Source organism: Diabrotica undecimpunctata, chromosome 7 (genome assembly GCF_040954645.1).
Source record: "Diabrotica undecimpunctata isolate CICGRU chromosome 7, icDiaUnde3, whole genome shotgun sequence".
Taxonomy (NCBI): Eukaryota; Metazoa; Arthropoda; class Insecta; order Coleoptera; family Chrysomelidae; genus Diabrotica; species Diabrotica undecimpunctata.
Window position 1 is genome coordinate 112,678,016 of NC_092809.1, and position 25,308 is coordinate 112,703,323.

Consider the following 25,308-nt stretch of genomic DNA (forward strand, 5'->3'; position numbering starts at 1 on the left):
ATTTAAATTTTAATAATTATTTGCACCAATGAGGAAAAGTCCATTATATCTCGCCAGAGTTACCGAAGGAATAGTTCTGTTAATTAAGTACTATTAATTTGTAATAGTACATTTGTTTGTTAATACCCCACAATAGTATTGGTTTGACTTTCGAACAGTAAGCCGACGCCGACGTGTCTGTCCGAGCTATAAAAAATAAACTTTTTTAAAAAAATTTGAAGTCTTGTTCTATTGTAATTTTAAGATTTCCCAATTATCGGTCTAATTTTGTTTCCAACAATTTTTAGTTTGAGCATTTTAGTAATGTCTTTGTTTCGTTTAAGAGCGTAGGCGCAAAATTTCGGGCCAATGCTTTTTAACATTGTTTTGGAATCCTGAGAAAACTAACAAATATTTTTGAAAAATTTAAACACAGAATGAAAGATTACATTATTACCGAGGGCCGAAAGTCCCTTAGAATAAACAAAAAGTTTTTTTGAATGAGATATTTGAAATTAAAAATTACACTAAATTTTCTCTTTTTTTTACCCCTGTAACTTATTAAAATAAACATTATAGGTGTTTTCAGGGACTTTCGGCCCTCAGTAATAATGTAGTCTTTCATTCTGCGTTTAAATTTTTCAAAAATACTTATTAGTTTTTTCAGGATTCGAAAAAAATGAATGCATTTAAAAAACATTGGCCCGAAATTTTGCGCCTACGCTCTTAAGAATTTATATTGTGTGATATGCCCACTGACTATTAATTTTCTGGTTGTTAGCTGTCATTGGCGGCTTGGCCACGTAACTTCAAAGGACTGTCGCTTCTCTGTGTTCGGTTGTTCTCTGGTATATGTCACTGTCACTAGTGTCACTGCCAGTCAGTGTGACCATATTTAGTAGAAAACTACTTTTTTGGTAGATTTTTGAAGTAAATTTACAATTTTTAGTAGGGAAGAAATCTTTGGTATATTCTAGTAGTTTTTACTATAATGTCTACTTCTGTTTCTATTCGGAAATCTACTGTTTAAATTTGTTATCAGAAAAAATTTGATAGAATTTTTAATAGTATCGGCACGTATTGGTAACCATAAATTATTCACCACTCTTAAAATTTTATGTAAATATGAATAAGTCCCATAAAATTTGAATTATGGATGTTTGGAATAATACCACCTAATTATTTAAAGTCTTTAACTTTTAAACAGCGATTCAGCGATTGCCATACCAATAATCACTCATCACTCTAAACAGTTTCATTCTTTCGTTAGTAAACTGTAAACATTATTTTGTTAGTAAACTGTAAACATTATTCGTTAGAAGGCAATAAGCATAAGAGGTGTTTGTTTTTCAAAATTTTTAAATATAATCTATGAAAAGTATTTAAAATGAAAAGAAAATATGAACAATTGTACAGGACAGAATGAATCCTTTTTTATTTTGAAAAAGATTCCAAAAGGAAATTATTAACATTCCTATTTTATTAGTAAAAAAAGTATGAAAAAATAAAATGGAAAATAAGTACTACACATTCACGACATCTATGATTTATAATACCAATTTAACATTTAAACCGCATATTTTGTAATAGAAGGCGATACTATTGGTTCTCACGTCACGTCACATATTTAAAGCATAAACCATTTTTGTGCAATGGCGCATGCGTAGTATCATTTGGTAGTTTTTAGTAGATTTTCAACCTGATTGTTGGTAGATTCTCTAAAAAATATATGGTCACACTGCTGCCAGTTATTGTTAATATACATTCTAGTCAAATTTTACCATTTTATTAAAAATGAGTGATTTAAGCAGTGATGAAAATGAACCAACTCACGTTTTATATAGAGATAGACCAGATTGGAAAGATGTAACACCTGTAAAACAAGATGATGCTCATGAACCAGTTGTAGCCATTGATTATACTGAGGCTTGTGAGATAACCTATAAAACATTTTAAACAAATATTTAATCTTTGCAATTTTTTAGTTGTGGATTGTTACGACTATTTTCGCGCAATTGTACAAAACAAAGAAATATCCCAGAGAGCATTTGATTTAACTACAACCGCTGCAAGTTTAAATCCGGCTAATTATACTGTATGGCAATACAGGTAACACAAGAGTATATTAAATGTTTTTATTCATCTTTGTTGTAATGCAATTATATTCATTCTATATATTTTGGTTTTGTGTCAAAGTAATGTGTTGTTCAGCGTTTGTACTTGTTCTTAATAGTTTCTCTGATTCTGTTTAATAATTTTTAAATATATTATTTTTAGGCGTGATCTTCTCAAAGGATTAAATAAAGATCTTCATGAGGAATTAGATCGTATTGAAAAAGTAATTTTTAGACAATCTAAAAATTATCAAGTTTGGCACCATAGGAAAATTCTTGTGGAATGGCTGCAGGATCCTGCAAAAGAAAAACAATTTACAGAGGCTGTTCTCGTTAAGGATGCTAAAAATTATCATGCTTGGCAGCACAGGCAGTGGGTTATTAAGACATTCAAGTAAGTTAAATCTACTATTAGTAAGACGAAATGGATTTTTGCAATTTCTACAAGATACAAAAAGAAAATAAATAATTGTGATTTTGAGCTTTTATTTCCTTTCACATTTACACAGGAAGGAACAAATTTAAACCTCATTTGTCCTGCTTATATTTCCTTTTACCATTTTTGCTGTGTTTTAAGCAGCTCAAGTTTTAAATTTATTATCACACTACATTTTAGCTGCAACAAAAAAAAACAAAATTTTGTACAAAATTTCAAGTATGTTGCTGTTGATGCCATCTTCACACATTTTGTTATGTGATTTCTTAGTTCTCCAGATTGTAAATTCATGTTCAATAAATTTAACTTTTTATATATGACCATCCAAAAATGTTACATATGTTTAAATCTTGTGACGAAGGTAGAGATGGGACGTTAGGATATTTGTCTAGGTGTGTGATGCTCTAGGTGCTATCCGTTGTAATTTGTCATCATTGAGTTGATTTATGAACAAGCTAACTATGAAACTGTGCATCATTAAGTGTATAGTTAAAAATGATACTGAAGAATCTCTTTGATATTGACTATTATCAGCTATACATTTAGACCACTGCTCAATTGAAGTTTTTTAACCAATTCTGTCCATATCTCTTAAAAACTACAGAAGTTGTGGCCCTGTCAGGATCTCTGAAAAACTGCATAGAACTTGTCTATTTATCTGTAAATTTATTATGTTTTTTTTTCAATAGCTGTATATTGTTAAATACAATTTATTCACTGTACTTGTTTTTTAAATTAACTTATTCTATCAAATCATTTTAGGCTTTTTGATGGGGAACTAAATTATGTTGATGATTTAATAAATGATGATATTAGGAATAATTCTGCCTGGAACCAAAGATATTTTGTTATTAATAATACTACAGGATTCACAGAAGAGGTTCTTGAGAGAGAAATTGAATACACATTGCAGAACATAAGACTTGTTACTGAAAATGAAAGTGCATGGAATTATTTAAGAGGGTAAGTAAACATATTGGTAACTAACATAAATAAAAAAATGATCCTGGACATTAGGTAACCATAAAAGTTTATTGTATCTTACAAAGTATACAGAATAATTGATACAAAAGAGATTTACAGTATTCTTTTTAAAAAGCAACATTTAAATATGTCTACTGCAATCATTTGACTTAGAAACCTACAGTAACTCTGCTAAATTCTGTTATAAAAGCAAACCATTAATAAAATTTTGGCACCATATGGTAAATATTTTAATATTTAATGAAGGTGACATTATTTATCAAAGCTATTTATCAGAAAAAAGCATTGTTTTGTTCTGTAGGTTCTTATCTGATGTGATCCAAAGATGAAAATGATCAATTTTACTTTGATATGCATTTCGTTAAAACAAAACAAAATTTAAGAGTTCCTTTAGTGAGTATTCTCTCTCTGTGTAGTGATAGCAAACCGAGGCATGCTTTGGATCTGATTTTGGATCATATTAGTATGCGAGGGGCTCTCTAGAAGTTTGGGGGGTTGGCACATGTCTCCATAAATGTGTTTCCATCTCATTCTAGCCTAAATCTATTAAATAGAGAGGATTCTCTAACAATTTATACTTTAAATAAATTAATTTTTGCATTTTGAAAATATCTGTGTGACCAGGTCCATTGTCCTCATAAAAGAAGGTTTTTTGTAAACTGAGCCTTTTCTCATAAAGTTTGTAACATAGCTGAAACTTGTGTCTTGTTTTTTAAAGAGAATTGACATAGAAGATAAGTTGGACTTATCTTAAATAAACACAAACATTGTTGAAACAGTACTATATGTTTTGATTGTGATTAGTCTTTAAACAAAGTGCCACATATCTTGTACAAAACTTGTAGTACTGACTTCTTTGTGCACTTTTTCTTCTTAAATACCTACAGCCTTAGCTACATATATGCTATACATTTAATAATTTATTATGTAGATCTTTTATATAAGGTCTTTTTGATATTTTCTTCAACAGTTACAATTTTTCATCTGCACTCCATGTGAGTCCCTTTTAATATATCTATCACCAGTTTTAAAAAATTGTATATCAGTAGTTTTACTGTTAATAAGGAATGTGTAGATTTGTAATCAGTTATCAATAAAGGTAGATGCATTTCTAATAATAACACACCATTTCAAAGATGAGTTGTATGGCCTAACATTCCAGTTTAATAATTTCATTTGAAAGTTCTGGATGGGTAGTCCTAGAACAAAAGATTCTTTTCTTTATGATGTTTGAACTCAATGAAATAATAAATAAATGGAAAAAGTTATTAATAAATTTTTAGCATTTTTAGCTTGAAATAATTTACAAAACAAGATAATTTGCTTTCCAACGTACCCTGTACTAAAGTTGTTCATTTTTCTATCTATTAACATCTGGAACACCTCATATAAGCCAAAAGTTTAAGGTTTATCTGCACCCCCAAAAGACAAACTGCACATTCAAAAAATTTGGAAAAATTTAAGAAAGTATATGTGACAACTAGAAGTATTTTGACAAATTTTGACAATACAGACATACAATTTTGTTAATTTTCTTACAGCGTAAAGATATAACCCTAAGAAATACTTATGAATTTTTTGAAAATTTTTGAATTTAAAGTTTTGTCACAATAGGAAAAATAATATGTTCCGGTTTATAATAAAGCTACCGGTAAGAAACTGAAACAAATTTTAATAACGACATATATAAAACTGTAAAAGTGGAAAATATTTGCAATAAAGCATTAAATAATTTTTCCTAAACATATGAAAAATCTCGTTAAACAAGAATTATCTTGAACTGTCGCCATCAAATTGTATCATAGAGAGATGGATCCATCTGAAACATGGGTAATATTTATCATCGATAGATAGCATTACTTTCGGCCTCGAAACGCTTCAAATGAATCTCATACTAACAGGGTTGCCACATCAATTACTTTGTACAATACTTCAGCAGATTACAACAAGATTTAATAAGAATGTTATCGGTTTGAATGAATTTTAACTGGCATGCTGAAACTTAGAATAGTAGATACTGTACTATTCCATCTACAAGTAATATATCTATAAAAAACGTATTTAGTTTTTAAACACCTATTTAGGCGTTTTTAGGTAATTATTTTAGTATTTATAAACAATAGTATTTCTTGCACAACATATTAGTGGTAATTTTTATATTAGTATTTGGTTGTAAACTGATTTTGTTTACAACCCTGTAATTTTTTAAATATAATATTTCCTTTGTTCATTATTAAAATTCGCTTGACTGTCACTGTCAAGTTGACACGATTGTCAGTTAGAAACTCTCGCGGAAGAAGTATGGTTTTTTAATAAGAAAATTTGTCTCTTTTAATAAGAAAATTTGTCTCTGCAATTGCGAAATTAACAACTTTGTGTAACAACGTATAGTATCACATTTTGTACCTACCTGCTTCTGTTACCTATAGTATGTAAAGAAATAAAAGTTAGTTGCAAGTTACTCGTATTCTTTATGTAACATAGACAATCAAGATAATACAGTCCACTCAAAAAAAAAACCTCAGGGAATAACGGCGGGATAAGTTAGTAGAAGATTAAAAGCACGTGGAATCACACATAATTCCATCTCAAACGCCGGCAAATTCTCCAGTATTAGTATTAGTTTTTCTTAAGGAATTCACATTTGTCAACTTTAGTGTTGCCCAAAATGGGTCTTGGTCTTGCAGTCTTGGTCTTGTTCTTGCGTTTTCGCAAGACCAAGACCGCCTAATTTAATCAAGACCAAGACTGACCGTGCAAGATTTACGCAAGAACAAGACTAAGCCTGCGAGACTCTTGCGTCTTGCAGTTAGGACGGAGTGTCGCTTTAGCGAGTATTGTAGTTCGGGTATATGCTTAGAGACTTTATGAGACGCAAAAAATATGTAACATAATTCAATTTTTTTCCCATTATAATTTAGTTAGGAGGAATCTAAATAAACAAATCTTATGGGCCTAAGACTAAACATTGTTTCTGCTGAGTGTGCGATGAGATCATTCGGTTAAACCAAATTTGCTGAATGCGCTACTAAAAGTTTATTAATAACAGAGAATGTCGCTTACCGTGTAAACAAATAATGAAGTAACGATATATAATTCTCGGTTTGTTATTATTTTTTTTTTATACTTAGGGTATTGAATAGTAAGGGACATTTATAGTAGTAGTTACTTTTTCGACATCACTAAACTTCATTTAAAAAGTTTACAGTTTGACATGGGGGACAAAGATTCAAATAGTTTTAGTCGGAGTAGTAAGCGTTGGAATTATAAATCTAAAAGACCTAAAAGCAAATTTGATGAGTTTTTCGAAATTCATGCATCCCAAATTGTTTTGTTTAAATTGTGCCTACATAGAAAGGTTAAAATAAAAATGAAAAACAGAAACACTTCAGGTTTAAGGAAGCATCTAATATCTTTTCACAAAAAAGAATTACAAATATTTCTTCCTGAAAAACCAAAATTCTGGTTCCTAAAAAAATGTTCCTACTACTTTATTTTGGTAAATTAATGTATTTATTAAGTAGATATCTCCTTAATTTAAAATAACTTCTGTTGCTTCTTACCTATTCTTTATTTTTTCGAGTTAGTTTTTTATATAAAAGTAGAGCTAAGATTGTTAATAACATTTATGTTGCTTTAAGTGGATTATAGTTTGTTATCTTATCACCTATGTGCCCTTGATACCTGTATGTGGATTTTTGCCACGTACCAATCTTTTTTAAGATTTCCATTTCATATATGGTGGAGGTCCATCAATACCTTTCTAGACAGAAAATGTTCTTTAAAATACAGTCAAGTTTATGTCATTAATTTGTTTTTTTGTGTTTTAACCATGTTTGATTGACTTTCGTGGGGCATGGTAGATAGCTGGGTTAGTTAGAGCATAGGCACGGATCGCTTAGATCGTGGCTTCAAACTCCCCTAGTAACGTTTAATAAATAGCAATAGGCTAATGGGTAACTGCAAGACTCAGGCTGCAAGACCAAGACCGGGAGTGCAATACCAAGACCAAGACCAGGTATATTGGCGCAAGACCAAGACTGTCTAAGTCTCGTCTTGTTTTTGCATTTGGGCAACACTAGTCAACTTGTATTTTAAATCTTGTTTCTCTTAATTTCTCAAAAATCTTCTTAAGACTTACTATGTGTCTTGCAGAGAGGTTGAAAATACAGTAATGTCGTCCATGTAGACTAGACATATTTCTCATATATGTCCTTTTAGTATGTTCTCCATTACTCTCTGGAATGTTGACAGTTCTTTTTTGAGTCTGAATGGCACTCTCAGGTATTCATAGTGGCCATTTTCAACGTTAAATGCAGTCTTCTAGATATCTTCTTCCATTTCAATTTGATGGAATCTGCTGGCTATATCTAGGGTGGAAAAGTATTGGCAGTGTCCTAGTTTGTCCAGAATGTCTGTTACATTTGGAATTAATATCAGTCATCAATGGTGTTCTCGTTCACCTTCCTGTAGTCTACAACTATTCGCCATTTAATTTTTCCTGGTTCATCTGGTTTCTTTGGAATGACCCACATTGGGGATGACGAGGGCGATTGACTCGGTCTGATGATTCCTTGATCGAGCATCCTAATGGATGTGTGGATACCGATTTGACTTGGTATAAACTGGAACTTCATCCCTGGTTTGTATATGGTATTTTATTTGGTTAGTAAATGTTAATGGGCTGTCTGGATGATGAACTTAGGAGAGGATCGACATTCTTAGATTTATTGGTTGACTTTTGATATGATCAGTTAGTGCTACTTGGATATACTCGTGTTATTGACTAGCTCGGTCCAGGCAAGTTGATTATATGCGACAGTGAGAGTTTCTCTTAGGATGGCACCTTCGACTTCTTGTCTTGGGATGACGATTTTACCTGATGTTTCTTTTACTTGCAATTTGACTTGTGTAATTGTTTAGGGCTCTTGGTGGACTGTATAAAATTGGGCTTTATTAACCTTATTTTAAGAGTAAGACCATCAAATGTTGTGAAATTTGAAAAGATAAAATTTTAAGTTAATATACTTGTTAAATCCGAGAACAATTGGAATTTCTATACAATAATCTTCTGAGTGATTCTGAAAAATTGATGTAACTATAAGTGGTTCATATTTAATATTATTTTTGTAGAATTTATGGCTATATCAGGATTAAGGAAAGATTTAGTGGCTCCCGTATCAATAAGAAGTTTAAGAGGAGGATTTTGAATTTTAATGTAAGGAAGCTCTCTTTTGTTAGCATAGGAATGCAATTCTACTACGTTTCTTCTTTTTCTTTTTAAAATCTTTTACATCTCCGTCCTCATATTTTTGGATTTTTTGTTCATAGTAAGAGTAATCTGGGTATGTGTCTCTATACCTTCATCATAATTGCTCTTGTTGTTCGATATTAAAGAGCTCTTCTACGGTGAATCAGGGGGTGGCTGTTTGTTGAAAGCGGATGTTTCTTTGAGATTGGGGTCTATTGCGGATTTGGCGTGTGGATACGCTTATCGGTGTTGGCTTATATGATTGAGATGGATCTGGTTTATGAAAATTAGGTTGGTTAGTTGTAGAATTTTGTGCATATTGAGTGATTTGTTGATTTTGTTGGAATTTAGGGGGTTGAAATGTCCCTCTTGGACTATTGTTGAATGGCTGCTGTTGCAAAGGCATTTGATTTGGCCTATTTTTATAGCAAATTTTAGACAAAAATTGATTTTATTGACGGCCAGTATTTACAGCCGTATACAGAAATAATTTCTCTGGCTCTTCCTTTAATTTTGTTCATAATTCGAGTCACCTAGGACTCGATAACATGGAAAGAGTAGGTATCTGGGATGAGTGAATTTTTCCCTTAGAGGGAGTGTGAGCCGTATGGCTAAATTTGGATAATAATAATAATATTCATGATGTCAATGTACATCTCTATAAGGCCAAGCAGAAAGCTGTACTCCTCGCGACGTCCAGATGTGTACGAAAATTTTTGGGATATACTTTAACATACCAAGTCATCTAGGGCTCGATAACACGGAAAGAGTCCCACCAGAATTCAATCGTTTTAGTACCATAGGTATAAGGGATGAGTGAATTTTCTCCTTAGAGGGAGTGTGAGCTGTATGGCTAAATCTGGATAATAATACTCAAAAGCAAACTTAATTCCAAGTATGTAGTAAAGTAATAAACACATACGCAATACCACTTTCCACATACTCATTTGGCGTTATAAAGTGGTCGAATACGGAAACAGACTAACTAAATAGACCAAATAGAACCGTGATAACTAAATACGCATCAACCACCCCAAATCATACATCCAACGTATGACTCTACCACGCACACAAGGCGGGGGAAAAACGGGGTGTTTTGGAAATATCACCCACTACTTAAAGATAAAAAAACAGCAAAAAAAAAAAAAGAAAGACAAAAATATACAACAGCAATTAGACCGGTGATAGCATACGGAGCGGAAGTAATATGTGTTACGAAAAAGATGAAGAAAAAATAAGAATTATTGAAAGAAAAATTATAAGAATACACAGCCCAATAAAGCCAGAACAAGGAGAATATAGAAGACTAATGAAGCATGAAATAAGAAATAGAAATATAACCGAAGGCGAAGACATAGTAAAATTTATTAATCCACAAAGACTGAGATCGTTTGGACACATACAAAGAAGAGAAGAAGACGCACTAATTAGGAAGATAACAAACCTGAAACTAGTAATAAACAGACCAAAAGGAAGACATGTTCGCATATTTTAGTAAACTTTTTGGCGATTGACCTTTCATAATATAATTCCCACTAAAATATTAAATAATACCAGATCATTAATTTTTAACTATCAACAAAAATTTAATATAATTATGATGACACGTATAAATTTAATGGTAATACGATATTCACAGATATCGCCGCGTAATTATCTACATAATTTCTTTGTCGATAAGAATGTTAAGATAATATGAATCATTTTTCAATGATATGTGTGGATGGAGCCTTATTTTTCTAATAAATATTCCTGCAAATGCGTAGAAATGTTTCAGAACCTCGTGAACCTCGTAAATATGCATGCCCGAAAAAATAAATGGACCCTAAAAACATTCACCATTTTAATTTCATAGGAAATTAGGCGACAGGGTAGGATTTGCACGTGCTAATAATATCGAGTATTTCCAATAAACATGACCTGTTATGTTTCTCTAATCATAAACATTCCAGTTAGTCATCGCATTTTTAGTTTATCTCACATTGAAAGATGTAATAAAAATTTACGACTTCCCGTCTTCACTGCCGATAAAAATTGCTGTGTAAAAATGTAAAATATTTACATTGCACTATTATAGTTTGGCTTATAAATAAAACTTTTAAGAACTGAAGAAATCTACAGGACAAATAAATAAATAACAAATCAATGTATGATAGAATAATAATAGGATTTTGGTTTTAAATATAGCAAAATATGTTTATACGAGACGAAAACCTTGAATTCCTTGGGAAAAATATTCCCACGAGATTTTTTGCATACGTAATCACTCTCATAAAATACAGCAGAATAATATTCAAGAGGTCGCCCATAAAAAAAGTGGTCCTAATTTATTAAACAGTTTTGTATAAATCCATTTTTAGGTTGTGATAAGGACCTCAAACAACTAAAAACTATGTTTTAAAATCAAATAAGCCCAAACTAAAGTATCAGAAACTGATATAACAAGGTTTGGCGAATTCAAAATAATTGTGTTTTTGAGCCTTAAAAATCATCATTTTTCGTTTTTTTTTTAATTTTTAAATTGTTTATAAGTTGAAAACGATCAACTTTAGAGAAAAATTACAATAAACCTTTTTTATTCAGAATTATCCGTAAAACCGAAAAAAAAATTGTTCAAGCAGATGAAATTGATTTATACAATTTGTTTAAAAACAATTATTGTTTAAATAAATTAAAACCACTTCTGCTGGTATTATGTTTTAAGACGAAATAATTTAGATACAAAGTTATCAATTAATTGAATTGTGAACGATTGCTCACAAAAAAAAAAGTAAAATATTAAAGCTATTTCACTAACGCAAAAACTAGTTTGTCTCTGTCTCGCTACGATAACGCACTGAAGAGAACTGCATGTTTTTAGCAATGCCTGATTTCATTGTTTTGTTCGTAGATCGACGTCACTACATGATTACGTCAGGTCCACTAAATTATGAATTATCATTAACTTTGTTTATTTGATATATTATATTCCGATTGACACAGCAGAGCAGTAAAATATTATACTATTATATATAAAGATGTTGTTAAAGATATCTTTGCTTACTTGGTCTACTAGTAATGTACTAAAGTTATAGTGTATTTGATAAAATTACTGTCTACACAACTTGGCAACTCAGCCTATGGATATAATGATAGAAAACTGTAATTTATGTTAAAGTTTGAAAATATTACAGAGCCATCATGTAGAAATCTACAATTAAGTTATAGGTTTTGAAGACTGTTCTCCAACAATGGAAATTTCGTTACGATAGGTCAACGAAAGTAATACATTTTATTGATCTCACGAGAATCGTAAAAAATGGCAAAAATCGCGAAGTTTATTTATTGAACAGCTCTATAGAAACTGACTTGATTTGCGGCAAAATACAAAAATTGCATACGAAAGCTGCACTCTTCACCTTTAAAACGTATTTTGATTTTTGTCGATAGGACACTCTGAACAAAACATATCGATTTTTTACCGTCGAGTTGATACACATTTTATTATTATAATTAATTTTATTATTATAATAACATTAATTTCGTACGAGGATCTGACATTCAAAAGCGCCGGTCGCTTCAAGCCGAACAGTTCATTATACGCAAAAAGTGCTAATAGCCATTTTTGTTCAAAATTACCTTAGCTACATATTTTATTTGAAACATTTTTTTCTTAAAGGCGTACAGATTATTGCTAAATCAATTTTTTTTTTTTCGTTTTTACTCCCCTATGAGGGGAGTTTTGTGGGAAGACTGGGGATTAAAGTCGTCTTCTTACGTGCCATCTCCGCGACGAAGGTTGGCAATCATCACTGCTATTCTAACGTTTGACACTACAGCCAGAAAGAGTTCAGTTGAACTGCATCCAAACCATTCTCTGAGGTTTCTCAGCCAGGACATTCTTCTTCTGTGTGCAGGGAAAGATTCAAGGAAAGCTGTGCTTTTCTTGAATCTTTCCCTGCATTATTAGTTTTAGGAATTCATATCTGTCATCACGTGTTATATGACCCAGATATTGTAGTTTTTTTTATTTTGATGGAATCCAGTATCTCCCTGCTGTTCTCTATTCTTCTTAGTACTTCTTCATTGGTTATTCTGTCTGTCCAGGAGATTCTCAGCATTCTTCGATATGTTCACATTTTATATGCTTCCAATTTATTGAGACATTGTATATTTAAAGTCCATTTCTCTACACCATACAAAAGAACAGAAAATACATAACACTTTAGTACTCGTTTTCTAAGATTTAGGCTGAGGTCTCTACAACATAATATTTGTTTCATATTATTGAATGCACTTCTAGCCTTTTCTATTCTAACTCTAATTTCTTTGGTATAATCGTTTGTTTCATTAACGTTTGTCCCTAAATAGTTATAATTCTGAACTCGTTCTATCGTCTTATTATTTACGTGTAGATTGATGTATCTAATATTTTTCTTTGATATAACCATGAATTTTGTTTGCTTTATGTTTAGTGACAGACCAAATTCTTCACTCGCTGCAACAACCTTATCTAAAATTCTTTGTAGATTTGTAATATTTTCTGTTATTAGTATTGTATCATCAGCATATCTAATTTCACGTATGGGTAGGCCATTTATTTTTATGCCTGCTACTTCATCTTCTAATGCTTTTTTGAATATTTCCTGTCTAACACCTTTTTTGATTTTTATTTTATTAGTTTTTAAAGTATTTATTCTTATGACAGCTTCTTGTTAATAATACAGATTATTTATTATGCTTATATCCCGTGTGTCGATGTTTTGTTCTCAGTAGTTTTATTAACGGATTATGTTTCACTGTATCGAATGCCTTGTTATAATCTAGGAAGCAGGCATAGATGTCCTGGTTTACTTCTAAACATCTCTGTATTAGCATATTTACTGCATATAATACTTCTCTGATTCCTTGAGCATTTCTAAATCCGAACTGAGTTTGTCCAATGTCTTGTTCTAACTCTTTATATATTCTACGATGAATAATCTTTAGGAATACTTTGAGTATGTGGCACATTAGACTGATACTGATGGTACGGTGATCGCAACATTGTCTGGCGTTTTTCTTTTTCGGTATAGTCACGAATGTTGATAGAAGATATTCTTTAACTAATATACCTGTTCTGTATCTGATATTAAATAATTCGACAATTCTTCTTCTACGGCACTACAGCCCAAATTGTGCCTTGGCCTCCTTTATTTTTTGCCTCTACCCTTGCTTGTCTGCGGTTGATCTTGTCCATACACGGACTCCTAAAAGGGCTTGTGCGTCGCTCTTTACTGTGTCTTCCCAGCGCTTTCTTGGCTATCCAACCAGTCTCTTTCCCTGCATTCTAGCATTCAGTGCTCTTTTTGGTAGCCTATCTTCTCCCATTCTTATCACATGTGGCCCATTGCAATCTTTGTATTCTAATGAAGTCTGACAGTGGTGCTTCCTTATAAAGTTGATAAAGCTCGTTGTTGTATCGACTTCTGCAGATTTCGTTTTCCCTCACAGGTCCTAGTATTTTCCTCAGTACTTTCCTTTCGAATGTGTCGAGTTTGCTTTTAGATGTTTCTTTCAGGACCCATGCGTCACTGCTATAGCATGCTATTGGTCGAATTAAGATTTTATAGATTCTCATCTTTGTATTTCGGTGGACATTTTTAGACCGAAATATATGGGTGAGGGCAAAATAAGCTCTGTTTACCTGCGTTATTCTCTTCTGTATTTCTCCATCTTCTTATTTGTCGGCATATATTTCTACTCCCAGGTATTTCAACCGTTTCAATGTCATTTTCATGTATAATGTTTTGTGAGACTATATTTCTTCTCATCTGTATCATTATAATTAATAAATAATTCGAAAATAATACGTATATTGCAGTCGGCGATAAGTTGCAATATTTCTGTCGGTATTTCGTCTGGTCCTACTGCTTTCCCAGTTTTCATTTCTTTAATTTTGTGTTTTACTTCACTTCTGTTATTTCTGGTCCAGTCTCTTCAACGAAATATTCGTTATCTATTTTGTCTCGTTTGTCATTAAACAGCTGTTCTATATAGTTTGCCCATACCATCAATTTGTTTTCTGTATCCATTACTGTGTCTCCCTTTTCATCAACTAGTATATTTGGTTTGTATTCTGATCTTCTAGTTAATTCTTTTATTTTCCTGTGTAAATTAAAGCTGTCATGTTTATTTTGTAGCATTTCTATTTCATCACATTTTTCTTTTAACCAATTTTCTTTTGCTATTCGAATTTGTCGCCGTATTTCGTTTTGTGTTTGCTGGTACAATAATTTATTTTTGTCCTTATATACTCTTCATCTTTGTTCATCAAATTTAGTATTTCATCCGTCATCCACCGGGTTAAAGTGGTAAACTTTTTTTCATCTTTTTTGGGGTCCCAAAATTGATATTCTCGGCAAAGTTCAGCTTGTTCGTATGATTTTTTGGGGTCCAATCTCTGAAGACTGGACTATAATATAATATTGGAGAGAAAAAAAAATAAATCATTGGGTATAAGATCAGAGCTGTAAAAGAGATGATGCTCGAACTATATCCTAGATTTAGCAGTTTATTGTGTGTTAAAAATATTTTTATAATCCGTTTTTAATTTAACATATAAACTGAGGTATCACCTTTTCTGTTTTTCCATTGGCAACAGTGATTCAACACTGACAAACACATCAATTTTCTGTTCAATATATTTTTAGTAGAAAGTTTCTCGTGAAATATTAGAACAACATTGATCTTCTAAAGGAAATGTTTTGGTTTGGTAATTTTCTTCAAAAATAAATTGAGAACTATAATTACAATTAATATTTCCATATATTTTTAGGTTGTTACTTCACGACAAAGCTGGATTAAGCAACAACAAGAAAGTCACCGAATTTTGTAACAGTCTATATGAATCCGGCAATAGATCACCCTTTTTGCTAGCTATAATTGTAGACATGTGTTATGAACAAATCACTGAAGGTTCTGGAGATTCCGAGTACACGTTAGAAAGAGCAAAACAACTTTGTGAAGACCTAATCAACAAGTATGATAAAATAAGAGCAAACTATTGGCAACATATGCTGGACACGCTTCAAAATTCTAGTAAATCTGACGAGGCTTCGGGTACTACCAGCAATTAAGCACTGAAAATTTTATTATTTTCGTTTGGGCGATTGAGTTTTTGGCAACGGAGGTATATTTATTTCGGGGTTGTGATATATAAATATACAGGATATATGTTTATATAGAAAATGGGAATGTGATTTTATTAATTTACCAAAAAATTGATGTTTATACTATTTTATTTAAATGTATTATATATTAATCCTTTATTGCATGTTATAAGTTCTTTTAAAAAAAATTTAAATACTCTGAGAGTAGGACCAATAATGACATATGCATCAGAACTAAGACCTGATACAGCCACAACACAAAGGTTACTGGAAACGGCTAGGACGATCAGAGTACTGAGAAAAGTTACAGGAAATATGCTGAGATCGAAAGGAAAGTGAAGACATTAGAAGAAAATGTAACGTACAGTCAAATTGGCAATAAAAAGAAAAAGAATGGAATAACTACACAAGCAGAATGTGTGAGACCCTTGTGGTCAAAATAGCAAGAGATAAATCACCAATCTGTAGAAGTATCAGACGACCCCGCAAAAGATACAATGACAACCTTCCTTAGAGGTACCAATTCGTCAATGAACAAGCATATTGGCTATCAAATAAGAAGAAGAGTTGGGACAAAATGCTATGAGGTATTGAAATGTGCCTATAATGACTGCAATTTCGCCAACTGTCTTGGGTATCACTTAAGTAGATCTTTCCCTCCTGTATCATACATCTTCTGAGCTTGGTGGTGCTATACCTGCGCGTACCATTAGTGGCGTCAATAATTATCTTCTTACATGTCATTTTTTAGCGTTTTGTGGTCATTGTGATAGAGAACATTCAATGCAACTAAAGCAATATACATTGATCCTAGAGTTTGCCTAGTTGGTAGGTTGGCAGCACTATTAAATGCACATCAGAATAAACTAGCAGATAGAACCAGTTCTATTTCATGAATTAATTCGTAAAATAAATAAATAACAACCAAAAATTTTGCCTTATATCTGTTTAATTTTAATGTGAAGTTATTTCAAGTATATTCTTTTGGGGTAAATCCCTTTCAGCATATGATGCAATAAAGGGTTAACGAGTATTTATCGTGAATATTAATTTTTTGGAATTTTCCTACTGGAACTTCCCTTGCATATCATTGATCAGCTATTTAAATTCTTCCAAATAAAGTGTTATTTTAGTTGTAATAAGTAAACAATAATTTTTAAAACTTGCAACATTGGTTAAAAAAACTATGCAGTACGCATATGCATGTCATTGATAGCAGCTACCATTTAGGATATTGTTTAAAATTGGTGTCAAAACATCAGGTTTTTGAATGAAAAATATAGAAAAACTAGTTCTGTCTGTGGAGAAATATGTATTATAAAGTAAATAGTAAGTAAACTAGAAATCACTGTTCAAACTTAAGACTAATCCAATGATTCTTGCTAATGTAAACCTTTATCAACTCTTCAATATGTTTCCTGGCTGGTCAAAGCCATCTGGCTTTTGGACTGCTTTAATAAAATTACATACTTCGTGTGAAGCTGTTTCAGTCTACAATGTGGGCTAACTGCTGGTGACATTTAACTTATCAGTTGCAAAGCTGTTAATTCGGTACTATTGGTGGTTTTCTGGATTTAAGTCGCATTGCTGCTAAATTGGGGACGTCATCATGGATTAGGAGTTGTATGTTATTATTTCTAAGTAGTATTTCATTTTTACACAGACAACAAGGCCTCTTCTCTTCGTAGAGTATGTTGAGGTATATGGCCAGGTAATGAGGTAAGTAACCAGGTCTCGCTACCGTACATTATGTACTGTATGGTTACGCCAATGAGTTTCACGGCGATTCGCAGTAGTTACTGAATCTAATAAAAGTACTTCTAGCTATTGCTACTCGTATCTTCACTTATTTGTAGAAATCCAACTTACTGTTTAAGGCAGGTCCAAGATATTTAAATTTTTCAACTCTGGCTATAGGTTTGTCATTTATTTTCAACTGAGATTTCATATGACATTTTCCCGACTACTCAATATGGAAACCGATCAAAACTCCAAAAAAACATAAAAGTCCGGTACCTCCAATTAGAACCCAACAGGTACCAACACTACAGTGAGCCAGAAGTGATGAGGAAAAACAATGCTATTTGCCAAACATCTAGAAAGAGACATAAATAACATTCCAGCGAACATACCAGTAATGAAACCTTTAACCAAAAAAGAAATTCAATATTTAAACATTAGAAAATCTCCTGGGCTGGACAAAATATCACCCAAGATGAAAAGGAACTACCAGATAAAGGAATCATACTGTTTACTCTCATATTCAATGCCATTCAGTCAAATTATTGGCCAAAGCTCTTTAAGACCGCTGAAATAAAATACTAATTCCAAAAGCAGGAAAAAATCCGAATGAGATTTCATCACAGACCAATAAGTCTACCAATTGCATCCAAAATACTTGAAAAGTTCTTCTTCTAGCATCACAACCCTGGATGGGTCTTTGCCTGGCTATGTCCTTCCATTCAGATCTCTCTTCGACCCTTCTCCTCAATTGTCTTATATTCATGTTTTTCAGGTCGTCTTCCACGTCATCCAATCATCTCATCCTGGGCCTTCCTTTTTTCCGCCTTCCTACCGGCTTCCACTGTAACATCTTCTTTGTCGTTTTCGTGTCTTCTTGTCGCTGAACATGTCCCAGCCATAACAGTCTTTGACTTTTCACAAATTTTACAATGTCATACCCTTCATTCAGTTCATTAACCTCGTAGTTTCTCCTGATTCTCCATGTGCCGTCTTCCTCTTGCACCGGGCCTTATACTTTTCTCAGTATCTTTCTCTCGAATGTCCTGAGCTGGGCTTCCTCTTTTTTCGTCATTACCCAGGTTTCACAACCATAGCTCACTACGGGTCTAATCAAAGTTCTGTAGATAGTCATTTTGGTTTTTTGTCATCAATCTTTTATTAGCATAGTATGTACGATTTACACTGGAAATACGTGCATTAATTTCGTTACTTACGAAATTCTTCTGATTGATTTCTGTGCCCAGATATGTGAAGGCATCCACACGTTCAATAGTATAGTTGTCTATTGCTATATTATTTTCATTCTCAGGTGTTCTTTTGATGATCATGTACTTAGTTTTTGTTTCGTTTATTTTAATTTTTGTGCTTCAGGATCAATTTCATTGAACGTTTCCATTAGTCGTGTCTTCATCATCATCACTGGCTCGACAACCCTTTTTGGGTCTTGGCCTGTTCCAGGTTTCTTTTCCATTCTGATCTGTTTCGTGCTTTTTTTCTCAAGTTTTTTATTTTTAAGGTTGTTATATCATTTTCTATTTGTTCTAAGTATCTCAGCTTCGGTCTTCCTCTTGTTCTTTTTCCTACTGGCATCTGTTTGAATATTTTGTTTGGTATTTCGCCTTCTTCCATTCTTTCTATATGTCCTATCCAACGGAGCGGACGTATTTTAACGAATGTTATAATATCCGGATCCTGGTATATTTTGTATAGTTCAGAGTTGTATCTTCTTCGCCATATTCCGTTTTCTTTTGTGCCCTTATATATGTGTCGCAAGATTTTTCTTTCGAAGGTGGCTAACAACGTTTCCTCTCTTTTAGTGAGTGTCCAGGTTTCTGAGCCATATGTGAGTACCGGTCTTATTAGGGTTTTGTATATTTGGTATTTTGGTTTTCTTGCGACGTTATCTGATCTTAGTTGACTAATTAAGCCATGGTAACATTTATTTGCAATAAATACTCGCCTCTTCACTTCCTATTACTCGTGTCTTGCTTCTACTAATAATGGCGACATCGTCTGCATATGCAGTAATTTGTACTGTTTTGGCGTTTATATGCCCGGCTACATTGGCTTTTCTGATGACTGCTTCAAGAACTAGGTTGAAGAGCATGGTTGAAAGTGCGTCTCCGTCTCACCCCCATGTTGATGTCAAACAGGGGAGACAGTTCTCCATCTACTCTAACATATTTTTTTGGTATACCTAAATTTCGGAGGTCTTCCAGCATTTTGTCTCTTTTCACACTATCAAAAGCTTGTTTACTTGAAACTTGAAAAGTTATTGTTACAAAAAATTAATTCAGACCCCAATATGGAGGAATTGATACCCAACCACCAATTTGGTTTTCGAAAAGAACACTCAACGGTACAGCAGGTTCACAGAATAATACACTCCATAAATTCTGCAATGGAAAGCAAACAGTACTGCAAAGCTGCCTTTCTAGACGTTAGTCAAGTGGGAGAGAATTCCGAACAAGAGTGAATGAAATAAATTCCAATAATTTTCCTATAAAATCTGGTGTCCCACAGGGCAGCGTTCTTGGACCAATATTATATGTGCTATACACAGCAGATCTACCCCCCAATAATGAAACCATCACTGGTACATTTGCAGATGGTACTGTCATCCTTGTAGTCGACGAAAATCCAACTATAGCTTCTAATATATATAGGTACTATAGGTACAACTGAATGAAATGATATTGTTCTGAAGTAATTAAATAAAATAAGTTGAATAGTAATTAGTTTGAATGAAATGAGACGTGGAAACAAGTGGAGAATTAAAATGAATGAATCAAAATCAGTCCAAGTGGCTTTTTCCTTGAGAAGAGACCCCCCAGTTTCACTTAACAATATCCAACTTCTTCAATCCTCTAGCACCAATTACCTAGGAATACATCTTGACTCAAAACTCAATTGGAAGGAACCTATTCTTAGAAGCGGAAACAAATTGACCTAAGAATGAAAGATCTAAACTGGCTAGTTGGTAGGAAATCGAAACTGGCCCTAGAAAATAAAATCCTTGTCTATAAAGCTATCATAAAACCTATCTGGATGTATGGAATCCAACTCTGGGGATGTGCGAGCAGGTCAAAATACCATAATTCAAAGAAGCCAATCGAAAATACTGTGAACTGATGCATCCTGGTATGTGTCAAACCTAACGCTTCATGAAGACCTAAGAATCCCGTTCATACAGGATGTGATCACTAAATATAGCACGAAGCACCATGAAGGACTGGAATCGCACAGTAACCCCTTACTTTAACCTCTAATAGAACATAATGACCTGACCTGAGAAACGGTTTAAGTGGTATTGTCACTGGAGAAGACCTCACCAAGCTAATACTCGTAGGTGCCCTTTGCTCTGAAGCCAGCAAATTAGCTTATAGAACATTATTTGTGTTTTTATTGCTAAAGAGTGTAACAAAAAAAAATATGACATTGTGTGCTGAATATCATTAATTTCGTTTTTGTGATGTTAATGTTGAGACCTACCACTATATTAATATGATTTACTACCTCTTATAATTTTTCTATGTTGTCTACTATGATAGCTGTATCATCAGCATACATATTTTGATACCTTTTTCATTCTGCCGTGCAAGTTAACAAATCTTTTCTACATAAATGTTAAACAGCAGACGGGAGGGGATGCAATCATGTCTCACGCCCTTACGGATCTCTTGTTCTGTAAATAAATCGTCGGTAATCCTTAATTCTGCCTTTTGATTCAAGTAGAGCTTTTGGATCATCCTCATATTGTGGGATTTACTGAGCTCTAATGCCGCAATTACTTTTCTTAAAAGCGCAATGTGGTAAGAATCACTTTTCCTCCTTAATGAAACTGAACTAATTATTGAGTTGTGTTTTTACCAATATTAATATTTGAAATACTACATAATGTAGTGAAATTATAAAGTCGTTAATTTTATGAGGACTAGTTGTGTCAATGATAAAATGCAACGGAAATTGTAGAAAGAATAGATTATGTTTATATTGATTCAATCAAATTTTTTAACAGTTATCTAATAAAAATTTTAAAGTTTTTGTAATTTATACAATATCTCCGTATAATAAATATTCTTTTTGTACTGATGTAATTTTCCGTTAGTCAATTGATTTGATATTTATATGTAAATGATTTGTAATTTGCGGAATATTTACAGCTTCTTGTTCCTATTTTTTCTGCATGAAATCAAATGCTAATCAAATGCAGCAATAAAAAATACGTTCATTTAAAACAATATATAGACTTATTAATTTCATGATGTAGAGTTTGATGAGGTATACTATACATAGACTATACTAAGTTGTTAAACATTGATAATATAGAACTAAACACTGACTGTCAAGATGTTCAAATAATATCAAGATTATACTGGGGTCAAACGGTAAGAATAAAACTCTGAGGCTCACTGTCAGATGAAATTAAATAAGTAGTCAAAACGCTGTACGACATAGATGTATTCGCTCGCCAATGCTATCCACTTTATAATCTGAACATATTTTCCGTGAAGCATTGGAAGATGAGTCTTTGAATCTCCAGAAACTCTTTGTTAAAGTATCTCACGTTAGGTATCTATTTACTTGAATCAAAAATCGGAAAAATCTACTAAAAAAGGTCACAACATGCAGTTGACACGAGGTCTTTTCTGTTCTATAAGGAGTGGAATCGTGAAAGTGTCTAGCTAATATAAAAAGCTATAGGTCAGTAGCTATAAATCTGAGTCGGAAGGTTATACGAATGGCTTCCGAAAATGAAATCGCCAAACTCAATCATTAAAGCCTCACCGATGTACCTCGGTGAGATTAGTAAAAAAAGTTTAGAAAAGTGAAAGTATTTTTTATTGTTATATTCTGTTTTACTATTTCTGTTAGTAGAAAGTGATCGTCTTGTAATATTTACATGAAAGTTTATGTACTTAGATATACAGAATATCCCTATTACTCTACATTCCATACGACGAACTATGTAATGTGACATTTTCTCAACACTAGAATCAATAAAATATTTGTTATTGGAATAACATTGCTATTTCAAAATTAGGTGCATAGTGCAAGTGAGAATAAAGGATTATATATTAGTCCTACGTTATAAATTGTCATATTCAAAATAAGATGTATTTAAACAAGCGGTGCTCTTGTTAAAAGTCATAAGATCCAAAGAGAACAGATAGTAATTCTGTTACCGAATAAATAAATAAATACTTATACAGAGAGCGGCTAAACTATGGAACAAATTCATTATTTTGCAAACAATTTATTTTAGGTCAAAATTGTGAAATAGGTCGATTTTTAATTTAAAACGTCGGTTTTTTTATTAATGTGCGACAATGATGACTTCACCAGTTTTGACAGCTGACGTTACCGTACTTTTTTTTAATAAATATGGGTCTCGTAGTACCCCATTTAAAAAGGTCTTTTAATAATGAAATAATAATAAAAAGGGTCTTTTAATTAATCAAAGAATAATTTTACAATAAACGAACTGCAATATTAAATTAATTATTACGAATAACGCCGTCTCTAATTCGGTCTTGCAACTATTGTAGATTTTGCGGTTTATCTAAATAAATCTTCGATTTTAAGTAACCCCAGAGAAAAAAATCTAGAGGTGTAAGATCTGGAGATTTTAAGGGCTACTCTGTTGGTCCTCGTCTACCACTCCACCTCCCAGGAAAACATTTTGTTTGGTGTCACAAAACTGCGTACGGCCATCGGGATCTCGTTTGAGTTCTGGAAATCATTTTAGAAAGGTTATCAATCGTTCTGAAACTCCTATTGCGATACAACACGTGTTACAATTATTCCGATTATTGGTTGATAAAAAAAATTACGCCCGGGTTATCAATCCGTTATAAACATGTATAAAAATGTGACACTGACAGAAAATATGAATGAAAGGAATATTCATATATATGAAGGAAAGGGATAAACATATACAGGTTAACATAATAATTTTTTAACCTAAATATTTTTGAAAAGGATTTCCGAATTTAAAATTCGACACGTCAAAAGAAATGCAATTATCATTATAATCAGTTGTGATTTAATCCCATATACATAGGGGTGCAAAATTAACCGGACACTCTATATCTATATCATATAGTTTATCACTATAAACGAAAACTGTGTTTCTGTGGACATCATTTAATCGTTAAACAAGTACTGGTGCCGATTGTGTACGATCGTGTAACGCTTGTAACCTAAGAAAGCGATCTTCAACTTGACTGTGGTTCTTCGTCTACCTTGACCTGGGCTCCTGGTGTATTGTCCTGTTTCCCGAAATCTTTGTATTGCATCCAACACTGTACTTCGAGAAATTCCTAAAGCATATGCGATGTAACGAATGCTCCGCCCATCATCCTGTAAAGCAACAGCTTGTGCTACTTCTTCTGTCATAATTTTTTTAATGTAAGTTTTAAACAGGAGGCAATACAAAAACCTACAGCCGAACTTATAATCAGGTACAGTACCACAATAAACTTAAATTAATACTAAGCCACTATTTTACATTAATAACAAAACGTATGTGTAAAAGTTTTATTGTTCGCACAAAACATCTAAACAAGTTCAAACAAGAAAAAAACGTTATCGCTAATAAGGCATAAAATACAATTCAAATAAATTAAACAAGTTTTGATCTAAACACCAACAAAAAACAAAAAAATCTGAGTGTCCGGTTAATTTTGCACCCCAGTGTAAATACAAAATTTTTCTAAAGCATCCATTTCTGATGCAAAAACACTAACAGGTGGTTGGTTTCCTGTTTTTCGAATTGTATACTCTTAGCAGCTTTAGCAGTTAATTTTGAGGTTTATTTGAGACGGTATCATGTTAAATCAACAGTATTATTTAACTCTTTTTGGAATAGCTATCTATTAAAGAATGATACTTTCACTCGAGATGTATTTTCATTTCTCTACATTGACACATATATAACGGATTTAAATTTAAGGGATATTCTGTGGAAATGTATTATATAATTGAATTTCGAAGCGTACAATTGTAACATTTTTTATATTTTCAGATGCACATTCCAGTGTATTGAACTTATAACACATTTATATCTTTTTTACATTACTTATTCCTTCAATACATTAAAGCCATGGAATTAAGCTTATTATCGTATCTTCTTATTTACGTTATTGCGTATTACACAAGCCTAAAAGAGTAATTTCACTCGAATTGTCTGAAACGGAAGATTATATATATATATATATATATATATATATATATATATATATATATATATATATATATATATATATATATATATATAATGTATAAGAAATAAGGTAGAAGAGAACTAGAAACAAATTCTACATCGCATAAAATTGAGTCCCAAGAATGCCAGAAAGTATGAGTATGTATAAAGATTATAGAATGGAATAATATACATGGTTTTTGTAATCTCAATAACGTAAATATGATAGTATAATTTCACTATTGTAAATTAAATTTTAAAAGACCTTAATGTAAAAATAAATTTTTCAGTTTTAACCATGTTTTTTAATTTTTTTTTTGTTTTTAAATTATAACCTTGAGATATAAATCAGAATTGTAAAACAAATACTTTATTTGATGTTTCGGCTCCCAGATGTACATTCGGTCGATATAAATATACCACTGTTAGACTCTTCGTTCAGTAGATGTTGATTTCTGCAAATACGA

The 25,308-nt window shown here is 32.3% G+C and overlaps 1 protein-coding gene across 1 annotated transcript; it reads left to right on the forward strand.

Annotated features, from left to right (window-relative positions):
• Positions 1–1,683: 1,683 nt before the first annotated feature.
• On the forward strand, positions 1,684–25,137 carry Fnta (farnesyl transferase alpha). The gene is made up of 5 exons (XM_072538003.1): positions 1,684–1,909; positions 1,965–2,088; positions 2,257–2,487; positions 3,292–3,492; positions 15,561–25,137. Exons 1-5 carry the CDS (start codon positions 1,774–1,776, stop codon positions 15,859–15,861), a joined length of 993 nt encoding a protein of 330 aa, XP_072394104.1. The 5' UTR covers positions 1,684–1,773; the 3' UTR covers positions 15,862–25,137.
• Positions 25,138–25,308: the final 171 nt, after the last annotated feature.